The sequence below is a fragment of the Oryx dammah genome, unplaced genomic scaffold (assembly GCF_014754425.2).
Source record: "Oryx dammah isolate SB20612 unplaced genomic scaffold, SCBI_Odam_1.1 HiC_scaffold_6, whole genome shotgun sequence".
NCBI lineage: Eukaryota > Metazoa > Chordata > Mammalia > Artiodactyla > Bovidae > Oryx > Oryx dammah.
In genome coordinates, this window is record NW_024070190.1 from 13,689,346 (window position 1) to 13,706,988 (window position 17,643).

The 17,643-nt window shown below is 42.3% G+C and overlaps 1 protein-coding gene across 1 annotated transcript in view; it reads left to right on the plus strand.

Moving 5' to 3' along the window:
• The window catches only part of NUP133 (nucleoporin 133), a 56,369-nt gene that overhangs the window by 16,577 nt on the left and 22,149 nt on the right, over window positions 1-17,643 (plus strand). Inside the window, exons 9-15 of the mRNA XM_040242785.1 lie at window positions 596-743; window positions 2,514-2,661; window positions 3,510-3,667; window positions 5,250-5,341; window positions 9,359-9,522; window positions 10,598-10,692; window positions 13,002-13,226. Coding sequence (XP_040098719.1) covers window positions 596-743; window positions 2,514-2,661; window positions 3,510-3,667; window positions 5,250-5,341; window positions 9,359-9,522; window positions 10,598-10,692; window positions 13,002-13,226 — 1,030 coding nt within the window. The remainder of the gene's footprint in view (window positions 1-595; window positions 744-2,513; window positions 2,662-3,509; window positions 3,668-5,249; window positions 5,342-9,358; window positions 9,523-10,597; window positions 10,693-13,001; window positions 13,227-17,643) is intronic.

Below are 17,643 nucleotides of genomic sequence, written 5' to 3' on the forward strand. Positions count from 1 at the left end.
GAGTTGGGAAGACCCCCTAGAGGAGGAGATGGCACCCACTGCAGTATTCTTGCCTGGAAAACCCCATGAACAGAGGGACCTGATGGGCTGCAGTCTGTAGGGTCACAGAGAGTCAGACAGGACTGAGCGTGCATGCACACACTCCTTTCTCAACCCCTTCCTTCACTTCCAGCTCCTGGCAGTCACTGATGTCTTTCCTGTCCCTGTAGTGTAGATGTATATCATAGTAGTAGTGTAGTGTAGTGTAGTATATCATACAGTATAAAGCCTTTGGAGTCCGGTTTCTTTCACTTGGCATAAAGAATTTGATATTCATTCAGTGGTTCCTTCCTTTTTACTGCTGAGTAGCAGTACCAGGATTTGTTTATTCAGCAGTTAAAGGATATTGAGTTGTTTCCATTTTTAGGCAATTATGAGTAAAGTCACTATAAACATTTGTACACAGGTTTTCGTGTGAAGATAAGTTTTTATTTCTCTTAGGTAAATATCTAGGACTGGGCTTGCTAGGTCATATGGTAAATGCATGTTTATCTCTTTAAGAAATTGCCAAACTGTTTTCCAAAGAGACAGTATCTCTTTCTTTTTCATTGATTAGCGACGGGCTCCTAATTTTGGCAGCAGCATGGCACCTGGCAGACAGCCCCTGCCTTGTCTATTACTCTCTGATAACAGTAGAAGATAACGGCTACCAAATGTCCGATTCAGTGACTGTGGAAGTCACTCAGTATAACCCACCTTTTCAGGTAAGATTTCTGTTAACAAGCTAAATGACCAAGTGACACTAACTTGCTGAGCTTTTTCTCCCTAACCGTTGCAAGGTCAGATTCTTTGAGATATTCACCTGTAAGGCTTAGAAATACGTTTAATTTTTTAAAAATCTCTTTATTGGGGGACTTTCCCGGTGGTCCAGTGGCTAAGACTCTGCTCCCAGTGCAGGGGGCCCAGGTTCAATCCCTGGTCAGGGAACTAGATCCCTCATCCCGCAACTAAGAGTTTGCATGCTATAATAAAAGATCCCACACGCCCCAACTAAAACCTGGTGCAATCAAATGAAAATACATTTTTTAAAGTAAAATCCCTTTATTTATTGTCATTAGCCACGCCGTGCAGCTTGCAGGCTTTTAGTCCCCTGACCGTAGATTGAACTCGGGCCCTCAGCAGCTAAAGCAGAGTCCTAGTCCACACTGGACCACCAAGGAATTCCCAGAAATACATTTTAAATTGCTAGTGTTTAGGCATTGCATTCTGTTTGCCGTCTCATACTCATCCTTTGTTCAGCCTTAGCCAAAGAGAAGTGAGAGTGGGAGCCCTTGACAGTGAGCAGTGTGTTTCTCCTGCAGCTCTGCGAAGGGATTTTCATTTCTGTTACTGAGTAGAAAGAAAATATTGACGATGAACTGAAGAGTGAAAAATGGGAAGAAACTTGATGGGAATTGGACTGTGGTTTTGAGTGCTGTATATTACAGAAAAATCCTCTTTTTGCTCAAATAGGATTATATTTGTAGGTAACTGCATTATATATTTATTAAAATTCATGTGAATAGTTAAAAGGCAAGAGTTGTGGACATGACGGGATGGGGCGGGCGGGGAGGGGAATAAGGAATTGAAAGAGTAGCATTAATGCATAGACATTACCATAGGTAAAATCAGGTAGTCAGTGGGAATTTGCTGTATGACGCAGAGAACGCAAATGCTCTGAGACCGCCTAGAGGGGTGGGTTCAGTTTCTTGATGGCAATTTAACATTGTTTAATAACTGCTGTTATTTAGGAGAGGCCCACACAAGGTTACCTTGTGTAGTATGTAATTCTGTTGAACTTATTCTTAATACAATTTGCATAACTGACTACTGTAAGGAAATCTTAATTTGATCTTTTATTTCAAACAGAAATAAACCTTAATGTGTTCTGATTATACAAGAAAAATACATTCAGTGTTAAAATTTTTCACAGACAACGCCAAAGGGATAAAGAAGACAATTTGAGAATTAAAAAATCATGAGATTCCACTTTTATGTTTGTAAAATTCTTTTAATAAACAAAGTATCCTTTTGAGCTTTTGCTAATTTTATGACTTACTAAGCCTTATTTCTATTTGTCTAATTTCATATATGAACAAATTAACTCAGTTTTCTTGTGCTTGATATCTGGACAGTGAAGAAAGAAACAGTATTTATCAGGGGTTGTTTTAAAAGTATATCTAAATTCTAAAATAATGAACTAATTTTATTTTCTTTCTCACGTTTGTTAATAGGCTTTTTAGTTGAAATCTTACCACTATGGAAATATTTTCAAACTTTGCTAGTTATTTGCAACTCAGCAAATGATTTCTCTGATTGATGTTTATAAACCTATTTCTGTCATGTTTTATAAATCATCTCAGGTAATTTTAGCAAGGATACTCAGTGAATTATTTTGTCATTTTTATGAGACAGTGTACAAAAGTGTGAATTATGAAGTCGGACAAAAGTATTTTTTGTTTCCATTCTTATTAAATATAATCTTTAATTTTCAGTCTGAAGACTTGACTGGATGTCGGTTGATGGTCCCAAACTTTTCAAGCCAGACTGCCTGTCTGTATACTGAAAGTGCTGTCTACATGTGCTCCACAGGGACTGGGAAGTTTTCTCTTCCTCAAGAGAAAATTGTTTTTAATACACAAGGTGGGTAATCGGTTTTGGAAAGTAGGATTAGGAATTCATTAGCCCTTCTGAGGAGTTTTTGTTCTCTTTGCATAAGCTTTGCTTCAAGCGTGATACCTGTGATAATTCAGTACCATACCTACAGTTGCTGAGAAACTGGGAGGGTGGTAGAGCCCAGTTTTACTATAGACAGAAAATAGTAACATTTTCCCCAGAAGAGGCCAAGAAGGAAAGAACTGATGCTCAGAGAAGTAATTGTTTGTTCCTGGTTAGTAAGAATAACTTATTCTGAGTTGATATTCTTTCAACAAGTTTGTTCAGACCCCTGGGTGAGAAGAGTCCCAGGCACTGGACTCATGCAAGGGTTGGGGTGGGGTGGGGTGGTGTGGTGTTGGGGGAAGCCAACCAGGGGTAGGAAAAACAAGCAGATAGTATTTATCTGAAGGGGCAAAGGACAAAATCCAGGTGAGCAGCAGCATGGCGCCTTGATTGTCTAGTCCCAGCCCCAGAGCCTTGACTGGTTGGGTGGGATGCCGTTAAGGCTGCAGGCAAACTTAGACCTTTTCCTTGCCCTCCCGTTGGCTTACTCAGTAAGTCAGAGTAGGATTGACGAGCTGTGGCTCTGTGTCTTGCAGAAGGGACGACTTTCTTGCTTGGTTCACTGTACTTACTACTCTTGCACAGCACCATGGAGGACTCAGCCTGCCTCTGCAGATAGCGAGGAGCCTTGACTTGATGCAGGGCTATAACTGGGTTCAGAGTAGGAGTAACACAGTAAAGGGCTGTCAGCAGGATCTTCTGCTTAGGGAAGTATTTAGGAGGGTATTGTTTGGTAATATTATTTGATTGCGAATTTTCTTTTCTCTTAGGAGACAGTATTTTAGGAGCTGGTTCCTGCGGGGGTATACCTATCCTTTTCTCTAGAAACAGTGGATTGGTGTCTATTACTTCAAGGGAAAATGTGTCCATATTAGCAGAAGATCTTGAAGATTCCCTAGCATCTTCAGTTGCTGGACCAGGCAATGAGGTAACATGGTTTCATAATTTTTTTTTAAATATAGTTGATTTTGTTGTAGTTGTGTAGTTGCTAAGTCATGTCAGACTCTTTGCGACCCTATGAACTGTAACCTTCCAGTCTCCTCTGTTCATGGGATTTCCTAGGCAAGAATACTGGAGTGGGTTGCCATTTCCTTCTCCAGAGGATCTTCTCCACCCAGGGATCAAACCCACATCTCCCACATAGCAGGCAGATTCTTTACCACTGAGCTACCAAGGAAGCCTATTACAAAGGATTTAAACATTTTTATTGGACTGTTTCCCACAAATGTTTGAAAGTCATACAATTTTAAAAGAATTATGATGAAGACGTTAGTTCTTTTATCTCTCTCATTTCCTTTGTCCTCTTATTCAGAAGCAACTACTTTTAAGTCTCTTAGGTGTTTTTATTTTTTTTTTTTGGTGTTTTCCTCCATATTTCTAAGTAATATGTGTATATTGCTGTCTCTCAGTCATTATTTTTCATCATCTGTAGACCTCCTGTTATTGAAGATGAGGACTTGGGGTAACTTACACTCCTCTGCCTTGCCTTTATCATTCCAATATACATTTTTTCCAATCTAATGGCAATGTGAATGTTGTTTTACAGTCCAGAGTGAAGCAGTATGCTGATTATATTTCTTTAATGTAGTGTACAACTTCATGTGATGCTTGGAGTGGACTAACTGTATATTTGCTTACTTTTGTCTGATATTGGGTTTAATCTCCCAACATGTTCCAGCAGCTCTGTAGATGTCTCTCTCTAGCTTTACCCAGTCACATGTAGAAACCCTGTGCCTGCTGTCTGCTCCTTGTCCTCAGGATCTGTCACCACACCACTCGAGTTGCCTGGTCTCCTCCCCACTCTTTCCTCTGCTTTCCATCTTTGTATAGCTGGAACCACAGATGTGTGGGGGGTTGAGTCTCTTTTTCTTCTTAGTATTCTGGGATGATTTTTGAGGGGAGAGTAGGGTAAAAACTGTCTTTTTTTTTTTTTGCTGTCATCTTGAAGCTCATAATCGATGAGATTTTTATCATTCTTTTAAGCATTAATACTCTTTTGAGAATTTCTGTTTGAAGAATATGTAAAGTATATAGACTTTTTGTGTAATTCAAAATGAAAATGATTTAGTAACAGTTTCAACAGAAAGTCACTTTTTAAAAAACTTTTTTGTAATCATGTAGTTTTCACGATCTTGCTGTATGTTCTGAAGCTATCTTAACAGTATTCCATTTCTTTTAAATTTCTCTTAAGTTTTTCTTTAAGCTTGAAATCAGCCATTATGATTAGAAATATACTCTGTGATGTAAGGGTAAGCCTATCCAAAGGTTGTGTTGTGATGAAATCCCCAAATAATTTTACTCACAGTATAATTCATGAATTATATGTACATTTTCTGTAGGACTTTAATTATTTGATGTTCCCATAAATGTCTTAAGTATATAAATCATTGATATAGAGAGTATGGCAAACAGCTTGTATGTCTGTGTTGTTTTCCTTGGTCTAATTTTTTTGTAGTAACTAAGAATATTCTTATACCTTCAACTCTAAACTATACTTTATTATATTACAGAGTGTGGTTTTTGATACTTCTACCAAGAATGAAACTATTGCCCAGGAAGATAAAACCAAATTGCTCAAAGCTGCTTTTCTGCAATTCTGCAGGTATAACAAGTTTTTTAAATTATGGCTCTTTTGATGTCCAAGGACACTTTACTGACATTTGCTACTTATTTGTTGACTAGTGGGAGTGAGTTGAAGGAATGATGCCATCATGGAGATGTTTTTCTGAGCTTAGTACTTTAACAAGCTCTTGTTCTGATTTTGGTAGCTACAGGAGGGTTCCAGCCAGGCTGGGAAAAACATGATGTAACCCAGCCCCTGCGCCTGTTGCAACAGTGTAGCCCTAGAAATGGTAGTTGTAAAGGTCGCTTGTGAGCATCTTTTATGTAGGATGTGAAGGCAGCGAAATTTCATACAAAGGTCATCCTAGCTGTTGTAAAGTTTTGGCCTTGTGGTCAAGTTGTGTACTGCTGCAGTCACCACAGAACTCTCTGGCTTTCTTAATACAGCGCCTGGTCCTGCAGTTCAGCTGTTTGGGGTTACGCTGGGGGTGGCAGTTTTCCTGGTCCTGCCTGAGCTCGTGCGTGGTCTGAGGTCAGTAGCCAGCTGTCTGGCTACACTGGCCCGGCGCGTCGGGCCCTGGCTGGTCGGCTCTGTCTGCCTCACATGGTGTCTCTTCATCTAGCAGGCTGCCCTGGCCTCTCTCAAGCCTCAGGGTTCCGGGAGCAGGAAAGAGCAAGCATTGCTACGTGAGCACTCCTCAAGTCTCTATCTGGTCATGGTTACTAATATCCCAGGGGACCTGGCGAGGTCTGGGGGAGGACGCTCACAAGAGGGTATGCACAGGTTGGAGCAGACAACTGCTCTCGCTCCGTCACACTTGCTGACTGGGTACAGTCATCTCTGCTTGTCCCCCACACACATTCTGCATAGTATGTGTCTGGTACCTTCCTTAAATGTTGTGCATTCCATTTATGTTGGAATTAACACTCAGGAAAATTGTGATCCAGCCTTTGCTCTGCCCCTAGTTAGCTGTATGAGACTGGACAGACCGCTTATCGTTTCGGGAATTCTGGTTCAGCAGATCTTTGTTTTTAAGAGATATTCATACTGTACTGCCTCCATTCCCCTCACTCTCAGCTCATGGTCCCGTAACTCCACTGCTAGTGGTATGGTGCACGGAGGCGCCCTCTCAGCTTGAAAGGGGCGGTGCACTCATGTCTGCAAAGTTCTGGGCCGTTGTAGTGACGGTCTGCTAGCTTAGTTTCTTGTCCAGAGGAGGGCACCATCAGGTCAGTTTTTGGTTTCTGTTTTTATATAATATTCTTTTAATCTTGTTTTATTGCCTAGTGTTCAATCTGACTGCCAAGATTTGGATTAATACTATGATTTTATCTTGTATAATTTTATCCTTTATACAGCTCTGACAGTCTTGTCTCATCTCAACGTTTATATGGTAATAGAGTCATTGTACTAGTTTCCTGTGCCTGCTGTAATAAATCGCCACAAACTGGGTGGCTTAAAGCAATAGAAATGTATTCTGTCACAGGTCTGGAGGCCTGGTGTCCAAGATGGAGGTGCCAGCAGGGCCAGCTCCCTGTGAGACTCTGGGCCAGGACCACTGCTTGCCCCTCCCTGGCTCCTGTGGCTGCGGCCACTGGCTCTCTGGGCCATGTCTGCACCCCTCGGTTGTCTCCACTGTCACCCGTGGCTGTCTTCTCTGAGCACCTGTCCTCACACGTCCTGGTAGTGACACCAGTCATGGATTTAGGGCCCACCCCAGTCCAGGATGACCTCATCATAACTCAGCTGATCATATCTTTGGAAACCTCATATCCCAGTAAGGTTACGTGCTGAGTTTCTGAGTGTACTTGGTTTGGGGGGAAACACCATTCAACCCAGCATAGTCATTTCTAAATGTTTTACTGGAGAAGATGATTAAGTACAAAAGGGGTCCCTGACCTTAAGTGCTGATAAGTATAGTAACCTTAGGACTGGTGTTATTGGGCTTCTAACACAACTGTGCCTTCTACTTATACTGTTTAGCATGAAGTACCATGAGGTTAACAAGTAATCATTTCTGGGATGGTATCAGCCAGTAGTCTTTAAAAAATTACAACTTTTCACGAATGGAATTATGCCTTTAAAGCAGCGTTTCTCAGTCTTCTCACTGTTGACCTTTGATAGTTTTTGTTGTGGGGCTGTCCTGTGAATTGTAGAGCGTTTAGCAGCTTCTCTGGCCTCTTCCCTTTTGATGCTGGTAGCCTCCTTTTCCCCCACCCTGTGACAACTGGGATTATTTCCATGGGGCCCAAATTGGTGGGTAGTTTAAATATTGTTTAGTTTTTTGTAAAGGTAACATTACTATTTTTTAGTATGGTTTCTTTGAAATTAATTTTCTTTTGATTTTCATTTTGCTGAACTCAGTATAAATATAAAATCTTGTTCGTGAGAATTTTAAGAAACTTCGTCTTTGGAGTAAAATAGTTCATTATTGAGTGCTCTTGCTATAGTATACTTTGTATTCCCATAACCTCTAGCACAACTAGGTTTCCAGCTTCAACCTTGCCTTTAACACTTTTTGGCAGTTCCTCTGTGTTTCTCTGATCAGCTCTGTCTCCTGTACTGCCCAGAGACCATTTCAACCCTTTCTTCATGTCCTCTGTCCCCATTTCTCCTCTACCCTTCCACGCCCCCGCCCCCCAGCAGTTGATTCAGCCTCCTGTTCCACAGAGATAAGAGAATCCATGATGCCAGCTCCCTGTACTTACCACGCACAGGCTTACCTGCATCCCAGCCTCTCTTTCTCCTTACCTCCCTGGAGAGCAGGAAGAAGAGTTCTTCCTGAGACCAATCTCCGTCTTTGTTCCGAGTGCCACTGGGTCCTGCTTCCCTTGAGACTGTACTTTCTTAGTTACCCTATCCTATGTCTCTGACATGCCATTCTTAAAAAAGACCTGTCTTTGTGTCCCCCTTTGAGCTAGAATCTCTTTTGTTTGTTCCTGTTTATAGCTAAACTACCTGAAAAGTTGTCTCCAGTTGTTATTGTTTTCCATATTTTCCTCTCTCTACTGCCTGCACAATCTTTTCTCCTTCCGAGGCTTCATTTGCTGAAGAAATACAAATCTACCTTGCTCTGGGCCAGTACATATAATGACGAATGTTCAAAAGCAGTTGTGTGTTCCACAGGCAGCTGATTTTAACACATCTGAAACCGTGCTTGTCTTCTCCAAATATTATTCTTTCTTTCCTAGCCTATGTTCCAGCCATATTCAGTTGTTTAGACTCGTCTTTACATATCAGATCTAACCAATGGCCAGAATTTCCCTCTTGTATCTCTTTCTCAAAGCTGTCTACTTGTCTCCTTCTCTGCTGTAGCTACTGCTAGTGGAAACTCTATCCTCTCTTGCCTGGATAAATTTCTGCAGTAACTTCCTCACTGTATTTTTATCCCTCATGTCTGATCTCCCATCTCCATAGCATAGTTAGAATGATCTTTTACAACTAGAACAAATCACGTTTCCTTCTAGGCTCACACTCTGTCACAGGTTTTCCGAGACCTTCTGCACGCTGTCCTTCAGTTGCTGGTGTTGCTGAGAGGTCTGCCCTGGACCCTCCTTCCCTCTCTCCTCTCTGGGTGATCGCCATTCCCCAGGCCTTCGCTTCTCTTGACGCAGGTGTGCTGGGCCCTGCCTCTCCTGCTGTGTCTCCCTCCTGCAGTCACCCCAGCCTTCTTGCACCTTCTCCTCCAGGAAGGCTCCCTGCCCTGCTAGTGGCTTGCGTTTCTCCTCCGTGTGCTCTGTGGCCCTCTGTTAGATTCCGAGTGTGTGTCTCACTGCCTGTTTGTCTTATTCCTCCTGCCACTGTAGACTTTGTGAAGTCTTGGGACGGTGTTCTGATGTTTTGTTTATTGTTCTGTCTCCAGAGCCTGCATATTGTAAATGTTCAGCATATATTTGTTGAATTAAGGAACAGATAATTGTTGTCTCCCTTTTAAATAAATGTTATTAAAAGTGATAAACTTTGGGCTAACATATGGGATTTTAACTTCACCATTAACTTTCATGGTGAATTTAGTACTTTGAGTTGTAATACTTTTATTTTCTAATTTTATTTCAGAAAAGATTTAGGTCATGCTCAAATGATAGTTGATGAGCTGTTTTCCTCTCACTCTGATTTGGACTCTGATTGTGAGCTAGACAAAGCTGTCACCCAAATCAGCGTGGACCTGCTGGATGACTACCCAGCTTCTGACCCGCGCTGGGCTGAGTCTGTGCCTGAGGGTAAGAGCATCTGAAGTGTAATGTTGCAGGGAGGTCTGTTTCGAGAAGAATATTCTGGTTCTTTTGTTCAGGCATTTCTTGGTGCATATTTTTTTTTATTTTCTGAAACAATTTAGTGTTAATTCAGTATTTTGTAAAAGGTTGTAACTTTCCTTATAGCAGATTTTAAAAAGGGCTCAGTGCAGGCAGTTCCCTGGTGGTCTAGTGGTTAGGATTCAAGAGTGTTCACTGCCATGGCCTCATTCAGTCCCTGGTCAGGGAACTGAGATCCTGCCAGCCATGCACCACACCCAAAGTAAGGAACAGCAACAACAAAAACCCTGCCTCATCTATTTTACTTGCACACAAACACACACACAAAAGGCCTCAGAACAGATCTGCCTAGTAGGACAGGAACGGAGGAAACATTGGAGCACATCCTACGTGTTGTCTGAAGTAGATTAATTAGCTCTACTTAGCTTTGTCAGCATTTTATTTCTAAAAGGAAATTGATGGCATAGGTAAACATTTGGCACTTACTAGCCCCAAATTAAATGATAATTTTCGTGTAACTCCTGAATTTGGCCAATAGAAATGATATGTTTTTCTAACAGCAGCAGTGATCAAACCTTGGCCTGTAGAAGTGGGCACATGTTCTGCCCTGGGTCTTCTCCAGATTGTTCCTCTTACCCTCCAGGCAGCATTGGGCTACCTGGTGGTTCCCAAGGACCAAGGAACGGTCTCAAGAATCCTTTCTCTCCCTAATTTCCTACCTAGTAAGTAGCAATAGGCTCCTTGGAGACTTGGGAAGGAAACAGCAGTGCTCACCTTCTTTGACTGTTTTGAACTGTCAGGCTTAGAGTAATACAAAGTGATGAAGCTAATAGTAATATATTTGTGTTTTGAATAACTGTGGTATGAATTTTATCAAAGCCCCAAAGGTTTCCTATAAATTTTAAACCTCTTGGGTAATGTAGTTAATCATTGCATTGCAAGGTCAGTACTTTGCTTTCGTATAGATTTTTCTCAACTTTTAGTAGCAGTAGTTGTTGTCAAGCCAGCGTGTCATGTGTTTGCCTTGTTATTGTTTCACCAGAAGCACCTGGGTTCAGCAACACATCCTTGATTATTCTCCACCAGCTAGAAGACAAGATGAAAGCCCACTCTTTCTTTATGGACTTCATCCACCAAGTAAGCACCCCGTTGCTGTGAGCCCCGAATGGCTGGACTCCTGACTTTGCTGTGCCTTCTGTGGCTCTCCCATGACAGCAGGAGACCCTTTCTTGCTGATTCTGAGGTGTTTCACTGGGTGGGACATGACTGCTGTTGTCCATTTTCTTTGCTGACTTAAGTACACAATTCCAGGGCTGGTAGGGACCTGTTACTGCAAGAATCAAAGCTGCATTGAAAATAAGATGAAAAGGAGAAAAATACTTAGCAAAAAATGTTATTTTAACTTTTCTTGTTACATTTTATGACACCCTGCTTTTCATCCAGATGTACTGTGTACTTTTATGTAAAGTTTAGGTTTTCCTGAGTTGATTTTGTATTATTAGACAGTGAAGAATCTGAAGGTGATGACAGGTTTTTCTAATATATGGATGTTTAATTTAGAGGTGCCATTAGCATCGAGTACTCATTTAAAGTATTCCTCTTTTTTTAAGGGAGAGGGAAATTCCCATTTATATTGTGCCCAAAATTAGACAATGTTTTTGCTGCTAGACAGAGTTGTTACATAAAATCACCCATCCTTGCCTTGTTGATGAGTTGTGTCTCCCAGGCATAATCCAGAAAAGTTAGATTATTCCCATTTTTCTGTGTTTTTCTCCCACATTAGAAATGCCTCTGTTAAAAAAACTGCAGTCAGCTCCGTAACAGAGCACTCTGTAGTGGTGGGCTGGCCTGAGTCTGGCCCAGCGTAGCAGCCTCAGTCCCCAGCAACTGCTGAGTACTCGGAATTGCTGCTGCAGCTGAGGAACTGAAGGTTTTTTTTAACTGACTAACATTTCAGTCACTACTTTGTTGGATAATGGCTACCTTATTGGACAGTGTGGTTCTAGAGGATTCCAGACATGTCTGGGTTTTCTGATCCTGCATACCGCTCCACTTTTAATGCACCGTTTGGCTCCTGTGTACTCTTATTGTCGTGACAAGACAACTTTATTTATTCATTGAGTTCTTCCTTTTCTTAGTATTTTAGGTGGGCTACAGATCAATGGGGAAAAAAACACATTTTCTCCTATGTAACTGTCAAGTGTATCAGTTAACTATTAATACATAACAAACACCCCAGGATGTATGAAGTTGAAACAACTCAGTGGGTTTGACAGGTAGTCCTGATGACTTCCCGTGGGCTCCCTCCTTGAACCGCATTTGGGGTTGACTGAGCTGGCACGTCCCCAGGTGTCTTACCTGACTGGCAGGCGGTGCTATTCAATCTGCTGGGGCCTCTTGGTTCCCTCCTACCTAGTCTCATCCTCCTCTAGGCTGGTCTGGCCTCCTATGCCAGTGCTCTCCTCCGGGGAGCACTCTGAGGAGGTGAACTTAAGGCTGTAGGCTTCAGGCATCACATGTCGTCATTTCCACCAAAGTGTCATTGGTCAAAATAAGTCACAAGGCTAGGCCAGATGAAAGGGATTGAGAAATTGATTCTGCTTCTAGATGGGAGAAGTGGCAAGGTCACGTTGCCAAAGGGTGAGCTTGTTGGCATGGGAGCAGTCCGTGGCCCTAACATGCCACACTGAGGGAACGCTTAGTTCTTGGAGGGCAGGAGCGGTGGAGCTGGAGCTGGTGCGCTCAGACCCTCATGGAGTTGCACAGCTGCTGACAGCAGTGTCTATTGCAAGGGAATGTCTGTCCAGATCTAAAAATCCCACTCTGCCTATGCCTTTATATTTCCTTTAATATTTAGAGCTTATTTCATTGAAAGATTTGCATTGATATTCAGGGAAAATGTACAACTACATACTTGTATCTACAGAAATAGTTTTAAATATAAACTCTCCTTCTTGAGGCAGAAATAGGCATCAAGTAAAGAGGCAGCTGATGCAGAGGGTTAGAGACCCCATCCTCCCCCTGGCTTTAGGGTTCTGGAACAGGAAGATTGCTGAGTTTCTAGTTCCAAAGATCTGGAGTTGAGAGGAGTTGATTAATGTGGGTAGAAAAGAACAATTTTACAATTGTTTGATAACCATAAGCAATAATTTGAGGAGTAAGGTAGGCAGAGACAACAGTAGTTGACAGAATCTCTGAGGTCACGGTAATCTTAGAAAAGAAACACCTGTACTTTCTTATAGGTGTAAATTGCCCTGGCTGGTTGCGTGCGTGTGTGTGTGTGTGTTTGTGTGTAACAGCCCCAAAGACAGACAGCAGGAGATCTTTCTGGGGGAGACTGGGGCCAGCCTCTCTGTGCCCACTGTGCTTCTGGTGGAATTACGACTGCATCCTCCTGTGTTTTACTTTGAATGCTCTCTGAGAACACATGTTGGTTTTTCCACAAGGTTGGCCTCTTTAGACGTCTCGGCACTTTTCCAGTGAGAGGGATGCCGATGGCCACACGGCTACTGCTCTGTGAGCATGCCGAGAAGCTGGCTGCCGCCATCATCCTCAAGAACCACCACTCGAGGCTTCCTGACCTCATGAACACAGTGATCCTGATGGCTTTAAACAAGAGGGACTGTGACGTCCCGTCCAACCTGACGCCCGCAGATGTTTTCTTCAGAGAGGTGAGATGAGCCCCCTCCTCCCCTTAGCATGACTCTGGAGCACTGCCATTTACTGAATGGACCCCCAGCAAGGAGAGGGGTGAGGACAGGAGATCTCGTTGAGTTTTGAATTGAACTCCATGTTTTCTGGTTAAATTATCACTGAGAGGCATCATCCCTGATCACTTTCCCTGTAAAGGAGAGCTTGGGAAGTTGGCGACAAAGTCCTCTCTGTCACGTCTGATGTTTTCTCCGTGCTTCCCCACACCCCTCTTGACTCTGCCCTGGAGGGCTTCTCCCCAGTGGGCTCCCCTGCCCCTGCACTGCTGTTGGCTTTGATGGAGCGGCAGCGCCGTCGGGTCAGAGCTTGGAGCATCGTTCCATCTTCCTTCCCTGCTGCTTCTGCCTGTTTGCTGTGCCTGCTGTTGGACCAGCCTCCTCTTCAGCTGCCCTCTTTGTGTGTCCAGCAACTGCTCCATCCCAGTGCCCCTTCAGGCCTGGAACGAGTCGTGGCTCCCCGCCTCTTGTAGCCCAAGGCTACACCATCCTGTCTGGGTGCCCTTACTCCTACCCGTTGCTTTGTAGATAGTCGCTTCTCTAAACTCTTGTCAGCTGCCTGCTAGGATCCTGTGCTGCATCTTTTTTTTTTTTGACTGTGCTGAGTCTTCATCGCTGTGTGTGAGCTTTTTCTTGTTGTGGAGCACAGGCGCTAGATGCAAGGGCTTCAGTAGTTGCCCCATGGCAGGTGGAATCCTCCTGGACCAGGGATCGACCTTGTCCCTTCCATTGGCAGGCGAATTCTTAACCACTGGGCCACCTGGGAATTCCTTCCACTTCACTTTTAAAGTCAGATTTATTTTCAGAGAAAAGGAAAACCTCCTGTAAACTTGGGAGGGAGAAGAGATGAAGGTGCTGGAAGTCAGCCCACAGCTCTGGTACCTGAGTGAGCGCTCCCAGCCTTGTGAAGGACAGGGCTGCCTCCCGTCTCCATGAGTGAACACTGATACCACGGCCCAGGGCCGGCTGTCTCAGTGGGGACCACAGGCCCTGCTCTGAGCCACCTGCAGCAGTCTTTTGGGCATGCTGATAGGCTGCTTCTGGAGTTCATAGTCCTTCCTGGAACTCTCCCTCCCACTTTTGTGGCATTATCTGAGTTTAGAAACAGTGCTAGCCTTCCCTCAATTCTGTGGAATGTGGAATTGTTTTTTGCATTTGGGAAACTTCTCTGTTTGGCGCCTCTAATTTTGTTTCCTTCCTCCTACAATTTAGCTGTAATCTAGCAACTAGTAGCCTCTGCCAAGAGTCTCTTTTATTCAGAATATTTGATGTACTGTAACCTGAAAATAATTTGACACTGAACTATGTTCAGATCTGTTGACTCCATAAATGTATCTAGTTTAACAAAGACATCATTTTTATACGTTTGGGTTTGTTTTCTAGGGAATGTAAGGCAAAACATTTTCCTGTTTTATTTTGTTTTTTAATCAAGGAAGTATGCCTGAAATCTGAATTAAAACAAAGAAAGACAATTCACCTCGGTTTTTTTATCTAACCAAACTATTGTGATTTTTTGTTTTCCTTTTTGTCTTTTTTTCCCCATGTTCACCTTTTTATTTGAATATTGGATTTAATAAGGAGAAAGATGCACTGAAAATATGTTGTAGAAAAAAATACACAAAACAGGATCATGTTTTTAAGTATAATCACCATAAAGAGAAGGGTAGTTCCGGTCCTGTGGCATCACAGGACATCACATGTCCCATAACTGTTCCTCATACCCCACTGAGGATGGGACAGGAGAAGGTTGATTTGTCCTCCAGATACAATGTCTTAATTGTCCTCTCCTGCCTTAGCCACATGGCAGGGTTGGTGCATTTGCACAGATCTTCAGTTGTGAGTGGAGGGAGAGTGGCTCGTGAGCACAGTTCAGCTCAGGTCAGGCAGAAACAGTGCTCCTGACCAGTTTCTTTTTTATTGGGAAGGTGCACTCAGTAATTTAAGAAATTATCAAATCACTTATGTTCACAGTATTCTGAAGGGACTATTTAGGTGGACTTGGATGGTGGTAACAGTGGTAAATTAGCCAGAATTGGGCATTGTCCTATTTAAGGCATGACGGAATTGTCACCAGAGAAAGTAAACAGAAATAAGATAATTTAATTACTCATCCCCTGGATTTTAAGATTTTGAGCTATGGGAAATGGAAATTAAGTTTTGGTAATCAGTGCTAGCATCTAGGATGTGCTATGTGTTAAGTTGCTTCAGTCATGTCCGACCCACCAGGTCATGTACGACCCACCCACTGTAGCCCACCAGGTTCCTCTGTCCATGGGATTCTCCAGGCAGGAATACTAGAGCAGGTTGCCATTTCCTTCTCCACCTTTTTGTCTTTATTCATACATAATTTTACATGATAAAGGTTTTTTAAAAAATTATTGATGACAGATTGAATTGAGCAAGAGCCTGATTCCTTTTTTGACTTTTAGATCAAAGTACTAAGCATATTGGTTAATTGAGTATGTGTACATTTTCCAGTTAACTGGGGAAAAAAAGGAAGAGTCTAAAACTTATCAGTTAGATGGATACATAATTGATGAGTAGTACCGTAGGATATGACAGGAGAAAAAAATTTAAAATATGATTGGTTCCTTAAAAGAACACTCCATGTAGAAAATGATAATGTTTAAGATTGTTTATATCACCATTCATCTTTACTTCTCTTTACATTTACTGGTCTTTGGGTAAAGTTCTAAAGGTCCTTCCATATGGCATAATCATAATAAAAAAAGAGAATTCAAGAAAAAAGAGAATTCAAGAGAACTGAAGAAGGAACACATAAGTTTAATATGTATCAATTTTTTTTCTTTTTACCTGTCCATCCACTTGGAAGTGGTAAATTACATTACAAACAGGTATTAGCATTTTAAGAGATGAATTGGTTAACCCAGGTTAGGCTCTGATTGCTGGGCAAGGTGATCTTGCAGTCCAGGTAAAAGATAAAGTAATACAGGCTCTGCTTGAAGTGGCACCCTCCGCCTTGCCTCCATTCTGGGAAGGGGCCCCACACCTCCTGGGGCTTTAAAAAGTGAGTTCACAGCTTCAGGACAGGGCTTCCAACTGTGCTGGTATAGCTTATGAGCAATGTTTGAAACCACTGAACACGTAACATATGTGATAAGGGTATTTAGCAAATGTTTTGGCATTTTATTTGCTTTTATGTTATTTTCTGCCTCTATGTCACATTTGCTTTCGTTATCTTTTTCACATTAACAGTGTAAAAAGTCTTACAGATTCCGTGTGCCAGAGGTGTCTTGCTCGGGCTGTTAGGATGCCTCTGAGGGACACCAGAAACACTAAAGGAAGAACAAGATTTGAAAAACAGTGACTTTATTTGGGCTGCATTGTGCGTGTGTTTATGTCTTGTTCCTTCAGCTGATTTGTAAGCTCCTTGAGGGCAGCAAATCTGATTTCCATTTCTTATCTTTGCGTGCCCAATGCTGTGCCAACTCTAACTACCAAGTAAATGTCCACTTGATAAGTTAAGGGGGGGGGTGAAAGCTTAACTGTGAGCTGAAACTGGAAGCAAATACTTCAGTGCTTAACGTTTTTCCTCACTTACCTTTATGTGTTAATAATTAATGATAAAAAAAAAAGAACAGTTATAAGTTATATATTTAGTTTCTATGTAGCTACTGTTGCTGCTGCTAAGTCGCTTCAGTCATGTCTGATTCTGTGCAACACCATAGACGGCAGCCCACCAGGCTCCCCTGTCCCTGGGATTCTCCAGGCAAGAACACTGGAGTGGGTTGCCATTTCCTTCTCCAGTGCATGAAAATGAAAAGTGAAAGTGAATTCGCTCACCCGTGTCTCTTAGCGACCCCATGGTCTGCAGCCCACCAGGCTCCTCCGTCCATGGGATTTTCGAGGCAAGAGTAGTGGAGTGGGTTGCCACCGCCCTCTCCAATGTAGCTACTACTATTCTACAAACATTTCTATTATGTCTAAAGAAAATTAATTCCTCAAAGAAAGAAATTAGCCTGTTCATTAGCCAGTTGAATCACTATTTTTATCCATTGCTTCATTTGTTTAATTCATTAGTTTAGGGTCTTACATTGTAATGTGACATTATTTGTAACCTAATACTATTTAAAGGTGGCATTGAGCCTTTATAACTCTAATAAATATTTCAGTTACTTGATATTTAAATAAAAACTCTACCTGCTAACAGTTCAGAATTTGTTTATTTATCAGACTGTTACTTGGGCTCGCTACCTTTTAAAAGTTAGGAGATTCTAGCTTTCCTTGGTTTTTACATTTGTTTTTGTCACTGACTATCCCCCTGACTACTCAGCAGAGAATGTAACTTAGTGAGAAAAGCCTGCTGGGTCGATTCCAGGCAGTTATAATTGTCACCTGTCAGATGGTTCCTCTTACTAGT